General features: G+C 34.5%; 2 protein-coding genes across 2 annotated transcripts; both read right to left on the minus strand.

Annotated features, from left to right (window-relative positions):
- Positions 1–1,431: 1,431 nt before the first annotated feature.
- On the minus strand, positions 1,432–10,490 carry LOC139775730 (BTB/POZ domain-containing protein 9; the record flags this gene model as incomplete). Its single annotated transcript, XM_071711973.1, has 8 exons — positions 1,432–3,018; positions 3,100–3,278; positions 3,356–3,434; positions 3,882–4,064; positions 4,132–4,349; positions 4,463–4,656; positions 9,593–9,758; positions 10,370–10,490. Coding segments are annotated over 8 exons (1,342 nt in total), but the record flags the coding sequence as incomplete, so codon positions are not given.
- Positions 5,159–6,067, minus strand: LOC139775712 (probable small nuclear ribonucleoprotein E). The gene has a single exon (XM_071711949.1). It carries the CDS (start codon positions 5,954–5,956, stop codon positions 5,672–5,674), a length of 285 nt encoding a protein of 94 aa, XP_071568050.1. The 5' UTR covers positions 5,957–6,067; the 3' UTR covers positions 5,159–5,671.
- Positions 10,491–12,007: the final 1,517 nt, after the last annotated feature.

Below are 12,007 nucleotides of genomic sequence, written 5' to 3' on the forward strand. Positions count from 1 at the left end.
TATGTAATTTATTTCGATTCCTATGCAAATCAATCGAATATTTAAATTTGAAAGATAAAGTCTTGCTGCTAATCATCATTAAGGTTTTAAATGCCTTTCTTTCATTTTTTTTAAGTATGGTTTGTCTTTGTAATTTTTGTAGATTTATGTTGAAATTAATTTTTAAAACATTTTATACACATATATATCTAAATTTATAGTTTTAGCTTCAAACATCGATTTCGACTTAAAATTTGAACAGCACGTGCTATCCCTTTCTTTACGATTGCGATACTTGAGAATCCCTCAAGACCTATCTTTCGCAAATGAATTCGCGAGGAGTCATCGCGAACGTCGTTGAGAATTTCGGGGAAGCTTTTTTCTCTCTGCATTTCGGTTCTAGATTCTCACAGGTGTCACGATTTTTGCCGTCGTTTTGTGTGGCAACATAACCGTCGAACACAGCTTCGCTTTTAAGGGGGAGTTACAGTGCGATTTGTAGACTTGTTCACGACCAGTAGTGCCTTTCTGGAATTTAAGGCAAGCCGCACGAAGGACACACACAACCGCGATCCGGTAGACGAAGAAATCGTTCGATTCGTGTAGCTCGTATCGCCTACGTGTCGGGCAATCGATACTTTGAGATTTTCATCGGAGAAAATAGAGAGAGAGAGAAATTAACGACGATTGTACGATATGGTCTTGTACAGTTATTTATATATTTATAAGATTGAAAGTTAAGATCTCATATTAAATTAAACATAAAAAATAAAATATATATAACTGACTCTTTCATCTCGATAAAAATATGATTTAATATCCTAAATTATTAAGCTGTTTAACGTTGAAAATTAAAGATTTATTCGATACACTGACAGCCACCAGCAACGTGTTCTCCCACAGAAGAGAATAAAGCAATTTTAATTTTATCACAATATCTGCAGTTGGAATAACATTTCCCAGACAGCACGCATGTCTAAAAGATGACGTAAAGACATCTTTAAGACACGTCTTTAGACACGTATGACTTGATATATGAATATTCTACATAACTTAAATGATCATAGAAATAAAGTTGTGCTTTGTTACAATTGATATAAAATTCTCGTGTGTGCTTCCGATATTCTTTAAAATGTTGTGTCTCGCGAATTACACTGACATGAGATTAAAAAATTATTATGAGTTCATGTATGTAAAATTCACATTTTAAAGATGTATTATCATTTCTTTGTTCAGTCGCAATTCTAGACTCGCATCTCATATTTCTATACAGTTGTGTAATTGTAAGATGTATATAATTTTAACGAATTATATTTAGTTATTGACGTTATTGTTGATTATTGTTAACATTTCTCATTAGGCACTCCTTGTAGATCGAATATAATCTATAAAGGCCAGTATTGTACCAACAGTTACAATATATATGTATATAAGAAATCGTTTTATCCTGGACATGTTTATTGTGTTTATTTCATCACGTTAGTCAAACGTACATCTAATAAGTAAAACATCTCGTATACATTGCTAGATAGTGATGTGAACAATCTGTAAATAAACAATCGGCATATTTTGTGAGAACGGGACCGGGGCCAGTAAGTACTTATTTGTGTGTACACTGATGTATAGATATTACATAATAATAAAAAGAATTATTTTTTTACCACTTGAGATATAATAATATAATCCGTTTAAATAAAACACGTGCCCATTCCCTTAATTTAAACGATAAAGCTTTTTCTTACGGAATTGGATATTTAAAACAGTGACTTTTTTCTACTGAATTGTTTTAATTTGGTTTTTAGGATTAGATAAATTATATTCTGCTATAATTCAATTTCTCTTCCGATTTTTATCATTTACATTAAAAATTTGAACAAAAATTTGCAATAATTTCACCTACGACTATGCCTTATTCCGATCTTCGAATAATGTTAAAATAAAAGTTTTTATTTACTTTAAAATACTTTAAAATAAAAGATAGGAAATGATAGAATCTCGATATTGTGTGATTGCTGATTACAACATTTAAAAGAGATGTATTTGAAATCAATATTAGTAATATTAAGCCAAAAAAGTGGTGGAAAATCCGGATACTATTTAGTTCCTTAAAAAGAATGTATTATTATTTCGTTGAAATATTAAATACAGTCTTGTCCTGATGTCAATACGAAGAATTGAGTCTCGCATTTTGATGTTAATATATACGCGAATCCACACGGCAAAAAACACGAGAATATATGGTCGGCTACGCTGAATTTACAAACATAACTGTTTAACGTGATAATGTCAGATGACAGATGGCCGCATTTAGTCGTAATACTTCTATATGAATATTCAAATAGTACATATGTGTATGTGTGCCACGAATACTCGGGCGGTTTCACGAATACGTTCTCGTTCCTTGTACATACTCACATATGCGTGCTTTTCGCGATGTTCTGTTTGACGAACATACAAATCATCTATTACGTGTAGTTCCGCGAGAGTACGTTTATACTTATTTTCGCCGACTATCGAGTGCCGAAGCCAAATGAGTATCGAAAAGGTGTGACATTTATTCAAGAAATTGTTACAAAAAAGAGCATAAGTATATACCTGGTATAAGTAAAATATAATTATAAAAATACAAGAGTAAAAAATAATCAGTCTTTGCCTACGCCGTTGTTTTAAAGTGATATGTATGAATATATAGAAGTACGATTTGTATGCTGTGAATTATCATTACTTTTTGATAATGTGAAATAATTCCCGCGGATGGTAAATCACTATAATGCAAATATTTGTTACGAAAGAAAAGCAATGTATATGCAAATGTTGATTTTATCACGGTAATTAATTTAATGATTGGATTTGGGAGCAGGATGACTTGGGGTAAAAACCTCATAGTCGATTACCGAGAAATGATAGTCCCCCATGAGCAACTGATTAGATGCGTGGTCCCCGTCGTAACTATGCGGCAGATTGCTGTAGCTCTCTTTGTTGACATTGCAGTTGCTCGATATAAGCAGATCAGCTCCGGCACCGAAGATTGGCCCTATGCTGCAATAGATTACATTAAATCAAAATTATTTTAAGAACGCGGCGGCCGAGATCTTCTGTAAAAATCGCGGCAGTCCTTACTCCGGATGGTAGCAGATCGCGAATGATTTTTTCACGATGTCAAACTTCGTCGGCGGTACGTCTTGATTATTCGTCAACGTGAAAAGGAAACTCTTTTCCGAAGCGATGTATTGCGCCTTCGAGTTAGTTTTACCCCACGGAACATCGCTGAATCCTCCACATATCTCGCCGCGCACTCCCTGAAGTATAATATAAGGATCTTTGCAGCCTTTTGTAGCTAATATAAAAAAGATCTGGATGAAAATTCTGTACTCACCAGCACTATCACGTACGTAGGGCAAACGTTATCGCAGTGCCGATGAAAAGACGCCGCTGAGTAGCCATGAGTCGACGCTCTAGAAGTAATGGACAATGGATTATAAATCGTATAATATGAAATGCGTGACGTATTATTGCATTTCCTGCGTATGATAGAATGTAATTTATTTTACGTTTTTTCAATTATTAGATTGTTTTATAAGCATCAACATTTTTTGTACAGTTTCTACAATTATCGATATTCAAAATTGTTCAATAAGTTGGTACAAAACTATGTACAGAGCACTGAAATTGGAGAGAAATTCGATAGAAATAAATTTGTTGTGTGATATTAGGCCTGTTCTTTTTAGCTGAACTTCTTGCACGGTTTATCTTTCCTCTTTTTCTTTTCACATTAGAGAGAAAAAGAGAAGATAAACTGTGCAAGAAGTTCCAGCTAAATAGAACAGGCCTATTGTTACTGATCATGTTGTCATCTCGTTTCGCTTCTGAAGCATTTTCTGCGTGATACTCTTGAAACCTACCGATAGACCAACCGCCAGCCCTGTTTCGACACGCCGTACCACTGATTCAGAACCCGCTGGTAGCCGACCTTGTCCCTGGAAAGGATCTGCGAGCCCGGGAAGAGAAACGGGCTGACTCGCGGCTGCAATCGCTTGTCGGAGCACACCTCCGAGTACTTGTTCGGCAGAGCTGCATACCTATACCTAAAGCGAAACGTCGAGATCGAAGGCGATACCGCCAAACGGTGAGTGCCGCCCCGTTAGATCGTACCTTAGAAATTTCGAGCCGCTCGATCGATCGGGATTGAAAAATTCGTACCTCTCCAACGACATCTCTATCGGCACCGCGCCCGTCGGCTCTACCTCCTCCGCAAACACCTGGCTGTCGATCAACAGTAACCGCACGTGATTTATCACACCGGACAGGTGCTGGCATACCCTCATGCGCTCTTCCTCGGTCCAGTGCTGCGTGGGCTGCGTAACTCCCGCCTAAGAGTATCATGTTTATTAATAAAGAGTTTGTCAAAAGAGTTCGTCTAATTTCTAATAAATAAATTCGGAGTAGTTTGAGAAGTAAAATAAGACTTAAAAAATAAGCGAACCTGATATTTCGCCCAATTCAGGACAGCCCGCCATACGTCCTCTTCTTCCAAACCGAGATAATCCGACGATATCAATTTCACTAAAGCATCCTTTGGAAGATTGCAGAATGCTGTCGTCTTCACCGTATCCATGGCATTTTCCCCGATAAAAGCGAAACATTTCTCGATAAAAGATGAGCAAGCAGCTTTTCCTCCTAGAATACATAAATGAACAGCAATAGAAAAAATGACACAGAATAATTTTAATATATGAGTTTATCCCAGAAAATATTACTTAACATTAAATAATATTTGAATGATTGTCAAACGACAGATAATCGTTCAGCTTGATAATCATTTAAATCTTATTTAATGTTAAGTAAAATTTTCTGGGATAAACTCATAGATTTTAGAACCGCTTTAAATTTAAATGATTAATGAATCCAAGAATTTTACGAAAAATTAAAAAATATTTATACATACAGTTTAAAACAATTATTCTCAGTAAATAAATAGTAAATAAGTATTTTCACTTTTTATAGTATCTTATAAAGCTTATCTTTTTGCAGAAAGTTTTTAAATGGCAATCTTTATTAAATTGCTTTGCTTTATGAATATATATTTAAACATTACCCTCATAGATATGTTACGTTATCTCATTTTTCTTCGTAGATTATTTTTTATATCCGGATGTTAGGATGGATAAAAATAAAAATGTTTTCGAATATGAAATTATTTAATAATTGTTTATATACATTCCGTTTATCCTGTTTACTACTTTTACATAGTTCAAGTTTAGAGAATGGATTTCCACAAAAAGTATATTCCAATGCAACGTATAAAATAAAATTTGTATCTGTGGAGGACAGCACTCACAGTATACAACTATATTACTGAAACTATATGTCCGTATGCATGAGTTAAATTAGATATTGGGATGTGCGTTTATGTAAAACACTGAGTGATCCTTTTCTCACAACAAGACTTAAATGTATCTCGCATTCGCTGAGACTCGCAGAAACTTTTATCTAAACAGCAAATACAAATCTCCATTGATACATTCATCAATTCACGCAATACATTTCTTTTCGCACGACTAAAGAGTTATTTATTCGCGTTCAACAATCTTCCTGAGTGTTTCTCTCGTGTAGAAGAGACCCCGCGTTCGGAGCCCAGTCTTATCCGGCGTCCGTCAAAACTCAACGCCGGGTTGGAGGTTAAGGTTCCTCCTTAGTTCACCGTGGGATTGGTATTCTGTATCAGCGTGATATTGTCGCCCTTCAGCATGATCCTGCCGAGCGGCTTCCGGTTCTTCGTCTTCGTATGGTACTCCTCGGCGTCGTCCAACACCAGGTTCATGTACTCGTCGAAGCCGACGATGTGGCCCTCGATCCGCAGGTTCACGTTCTCGAACAGCCAGACCTGCACGCGCGAGCGATTCTGCAGGTAGCGGAATATCAGGTTGATGGGCTGGACCATCACCTTCTGGACTTTCTGCGGCCCCTTGTACGACATTTTCACGCCGGTACTTGAAAAACTGATTGACGAACAGCGAGCAATGTATCTCGCGAGCGTGCCTTTGGAAGCGTGCTACGTGCTACGTGGGACGCCGAATAGATTATGGCGCAATAATATGGGCAATCCGGCAATATGGCGTTCTCAACAATGATGCCAATTGTAACAGCGCTGCCAGCGCTGCTCGACCCTAGTCACTTTCGATCTCGCAAAAATCACCACGATATCAAAAAATATGTATGTATTTCTGATAAATAATTATTAATAATGATTAATTCGACAATTGCTTTAATTGTTTCTGGCGTTTACGAAAATATATTATCTCAGAAATGTTACTTTGACGTCAAATAGTTGTTGCGATTTATTTGAGTGGGATTTAATTGATCACGTCGTCAATTGGTTAATTTAAAATAGAAAAATATCTGATTGGCTGGTCCAGTGGAAAAACTCCAGGCACTGGGGGCTGTGAGTGGCTGTGGTCAATCGCAACGTGATCCAACGAGACGCTCCCATTTATTTTGGCATTTCGAGAATCGCCATACAATTTATCTGTATTATTTATCTAATATAACCTATTTACGAAATATTAATTAATTAAGATTGTAATAAAATTACAAATAAATTCGAACAAAATTTATCAGCTGCAGATCTTTGATAATAGTATCATTTTGTCGATATCTGTGATATCTTTCGTTATCTCAGCGTGTTTTGCATTATTCAATTACTAGTAACTTGCGCTCTTGTCAGATGGCGCCATGTAATACCAAAATGTATGTGTGATTTACATTTTATATTTTATCCAACCAATAAGCTTCGTTTCCACAGTTGTTATTTGTTACCAATAAAAAAATTATATTTTATCGTTCTTGGTACATACAAATAGTCCCATATACATTTAGCATAAAAATTTTAATTTTAAAGTATACTTTGACGAAAGATTTACGAATGGTGTAACACTCCAGGGCCGATTGTTCCAACCTATTGATAAGCTAACTAATAGTTAAGTTATATGTCTATCTTTGTCCAATGTAAAGGATAAACAAAGACATATATATGATTTAGCTATTAGGGCTGCGTTCCGATATTCACTGTCAGTACTGAAAATCTATAGTTTACATCACGTATACTATAGATTTTCAGTACTGGCAGTGAATATCGGAATGCAGCCTAAGTAGTTTACCAACAGGTTGGAACAACCGGTCCTCAATGGTGTAATTATTGTTATTCCATATTTTATTCGCATCACTATTAAATTAAAATGTGCATTACATTTTTTTCGCCTTTTTTATAATCAATTTTGAGGTATTTATTTAAATCTTTATAAAGAACGTCCGATAAAACATCGTTGATCGTTGTAGCTTGCGAGACAAAAGTATCTATTAATTTTTATCATGAATCCTAGGCCGATATTCATAGTCGGTTTTTATTTCAAGACCGTACGTCTTAAGTAATGTCTTAAGATGCTAATACGGCTCTGTAATTGGTTCATAACATCTTAAGATCGTACTTAAGTCTTAAATAGAACCGACTATGAAATACACCGGCTATGAATACCGGCCCTAATTGTTCGTATTTCCGATTCGAATATTTTTGCGCGCGTCCGCCCGGCCGCCATGACAGTCTCGTCGACACTTTCGGTTCGGAAGGCGAACTTAAATACTCCGCAATTAATCGCAAATTTAATCGTTGAAAGTGGGTAACGAGCACGAATTTCCGTCGGGAGTGTCGATTAAAGTGATGGGCGATCACCGGAACGTATCCGGTTGTCGTGGATCTTCGCGATCAACGCCGTTTCACCGGTTCATTCGGCAGTGCGTCGCGACTTGAAACCGCGATGTTACAGTGAGTACAGATTCCGATGCGATTGGCACACGAAGATGATTCTTAAGTTTCTTTGAATGAATTCGAAATCAAATCTGAACTAATTTGGTCGATGAAATAATAACAAAAATGCTGACAAGATAGCATCAAAGATTGAGACACTTTAAAAATTAGATGTATCATATAAAAAATTAAATTTTATTATATTCATATGCACGCACTATTATGTTTAATAGAAAATTTGTTACTAAAGTAGTATATCACATTAATAGATAACGTCAATATGCGAAAGATTTATCAAGCAAACTTCATACAACTGTAGTATTATTGTACTTGTACAATAAATTTTTCATATATCAGATTTTTTCCACACATTATATGTATAATTTTATTGAAATATTTAATATTGTGACGATGAAGGCAATCATTCTCTGCCTTAGCCTTAGATCACTATCTAATTCTGTCAATTAAAAACGTTTAGATTAGAAACGTATAGTTTATTCTGTAATTGCATTAAAAAAATTGTAGTAAATCGTGTAGTCTCTATAAGATCGTATGTACTTACAGGAGTTAATATAGTAATATTGGCAAAGATCGCGATCATTTTTTGCATTATCCGTGGTCAATTGTTTTGTAAATCAAATAAGTTAATTGTATGTACTTGTAGGTCTGCAATAATATCGTATTTCTTACATAATGATGTGCATAGATCTGTTGAAATCCTGTCTTTTTATCTTTTTATATATTTAATAAATTTTATATTATATGTAATAAATTGTTTTGCGCGTATTGAAACGGTAGTAATTGCAGTCATTTCTCGAGTTTAATTAATACTATGGTTGCTATGATTTAAAAAATTGTTTGTTATCATGTACAAATTTGTCAAATTTCTAAGTTGAGTTATCGGGAATAAATATCGCTCGCGCTTTAGACGCCTTAGGTTTATTATGCCTAATAAGAAATTTAGTACGTTAAACATTGTGTGCAATCGTTATTCGGAATCAGTAATCCATTTCTTTGTGCCCGGAATTATTTTCGTATATATTAAACTTTTATCAAAGTACAACGAGAGTGCAATGACTCCACATAATAGCTAGGTATGTGCAATTTCTCGTTCTACAATTAATTTCGTGAATTACACGTTTTCTAGTATCTAAATAATGACGATGAGCGAACGAACTTTATTAAAACATTTAAATAATTGCTTGAAGCAGATATAATCGAGATTTTATTTTGTCTATTATTTTATTTAAATAAAATATTAATTTATATATAATAGCGTTTATAAAAGTACTTAATAAAAATTATAATAATGTAACTTTTTATTATCTTTGTTTTTTGCACTTTCATTATTTTGATTTGTTTTGATTTTACAATAAAGCATATGTATTTTTACGAAATATATGTTTTAAATAATATTTTTTAATCTCTACTATATATGTTGATAATTCTATATTCGATTTAAAAAACATAAATAATATGCAGAGTACAGAAAAAGAAATTTTCTTTTATTAAATAATATTTTATAATTATTTTAATTAATATAATGTTTTATGCATTTTTAATTCATATTTCGTATTTCATATGATTAGAATGAATGCTGTGGATCTGTACCACGCTGCCAGAAATAGACAGCAGAACATAGCGGGTAGCAAGAAGGTATTCTTCGTTCGTTGCCGTGAGTAAAATTATACCATACATTTTACATATGCGTGAATTATGATAATAGAATTAAAAAGTCGAAAATGCATAACATGCGGCACATAAATGTTTCTATCGCATGCAAAACATAAATATACAGATCTTTAAATATACCTGGTACTCGTTCTTGGGCCTCCAAAGCGGCAGTTAAAAGTGCACACGCGTTTCCGGGACTTAAAGTAACAGACACGTGTTCCTCACAACTTCTCCAAAGTTCTTCTATACCAAGTTCTTGCGCCAGACCCAGCATTTCGAAAATTCCACTATCTTGTAGTATTATCTGCAATCAGTTAAAATATCAGTGTACAGTATAATAGACTTATAAAACTTTGTCACGAGATCTTATTATTTAAAATAGGTAAGATTTAGAAATATATATATTCTATGTGCACAATAATAATATGCACAATAATTAAAACGTAATATCGAATTTTGAAAGATTCTATCAGAAAAAGAGAAAGGATTAATTGTTTTACAAAATATGTTCAAAATCATAAAATTTTATTGATTTTTTTATAAAGATAAAAGTCTGTGAGGGAGCGTTAACAAGACAGTGTTACAAAATTATCTATATTTAATATACAGGGTGTCTGTGCACTCAGTAGCAAAACTGGTGCAAGTGGCAAATGAAAACAAGCCGAAAATGTCTAATAAACATATGTCCAAATCCGAAGGATTTCGGCGTTATAAGGTATTGAAGGTGCTTTCGGAAGAAAACATAAATTGACGTAAATGTTGTTTAATGTTCTTTATTTTGTTTAAAAGCTGCTGTACCAGTTTTGGCACTGACAATGAGTGCACAGACACTCTGTATGGATAATTTTGCATCTTTTAGATGTCTAATTTTGCTGACTGAATGTAAAACTATTAAATACCACAACTAATACTTACCATACCGGTGTAGATGTAACGAATAAACTGGCGGAATGTTTCCGGATGCGCGTGTGGCATTCGCACCGGTGTCGGATTACCGGCTGTGCCGATTCTCTTGGCGGCCGTGAAGTTCTTGCATCTGCAAAATAATTTTTGACAATGTCTGTCGAAATGACGTGTCAACGTTTCGAATATAATCAACTCTATGTATGTTTTCTTAAAACAAACGCGTCTTTCCGCCATTGCTCTACATGTTACTTTTCACGCGACGTTTCACGTAACAAAAGGGCTTAATTGACTTCGTCATGAAACTGTCGAGACATACAAAACCGTGGTACGGCGCGGTAGAAGTGTGCTCTTCCCCTATCCTTAGAAATTAATGGCAACTTCAGAAGCACCCTCACGCCTCGTGTCCCTCTGCGTTAGGATGGGAACAAGATAGTGGAGAATGCGTAGATCAAGAGAAACCCCATGTCGTCCATTAATTGTTCGATCTAGACCCTTCGAATGGTACGAGAAATTACGCGCTATTGGTGTAATAAACGCGAAAATATGCGTGGGATGTGACTGAAATTGGTCGCCAAACTTTGGCAGCATATTCTGCTCATCTTAAATTAAATAAAATCTATCTGAAGGATGCGTTTCTGTAAGATGACGGCTTTGCCGATGTTTTTATTGTTATTTAAAACCAAAGATAGTTTTCCTCTAAATATGAATAGGCTATTTGAATTTTATGCTGGTAAATATTAAGCTTCTATTTTATTATCATTTTATCAATAATAAATTATGCGAAATTATGAGTCACACAAAGCAGACTCAATTTCAAATATTGTTATCGCATTTGTGTAAAATTCTGACACGATACACGAGTCAAATTTGTTTCACATTTGTTATCCTAATCGAGAAGCATAATATTGCAAGATAAATTGAAACGAGGACCGACGCGACGTATAATTAAATAAAACTCGAATAAACGTCGTGCTTAGAAAAACACAGTCCGACTTAATAGTATCCTACTCGATATGTCGAATTGAAATTGGATTTAAGAGGTAGAGGGTTTTCTAGTAACGAGAAAGAATGAGAAGTGAAGTTACAGGTTCCAGTCGACAGACGAGCGTAAATTGATTCGTTTTTCAATCGACTCAGACAGGCTTTGTTTTTATTCCGCGTAGTCTTAACAGCGTTAATTAGTTTTGCCAGACAGTCTTCTATAGAAAGAAAAAGAAACCAATGATAATTTATGCTTTCAATAACGACGCTTGAAAGTTAAATCCATTAATAGTCCTTGTATTACTCTCCTTGCCTGTTATCCTGCGAGCACTCGTCACAAGCATTTTCTTTATGGAAGTTACCTCCCTATGCCATAATTTTTTTTCACAAAGAGAGCTTTGTAAGATTATCTGGCTAACATTGATTTCAGATTTATCTTTTCAACTTTTTATTTTACGCGTATAAATTTATATCGTCCAGTTTAATATTCTTTCGCGATAAAAGATAAACGATAAACCTGATTATTAAGAAATACAATTACGATCTAACTGATATATGCGTACGAATTAATATGTATATATCATAACATATCATACTCACTGTAATGTATTAGTATTATACACAGTATTAATATCATGTTTGTGTTAGCGAAAGAAAAATTATTCC

This window comes from Temnothorax nylanderi, unplaced genomic scaffold (genome assembly GCF_030848795.1).
Source record: "Temnothorax nylanderi isolate EJ_2023f unplaced genomic scaffold, tnyl_v1.0 TNYL_tig0103_pilon, whole genome shotgun sequence".
Lineage (NCBI taxonomy): Eukaryota > Metazoa > Arthropoda > Insecta > Hymenoptera > Formicidae > Temnothorax > Temnothorax nylanderi.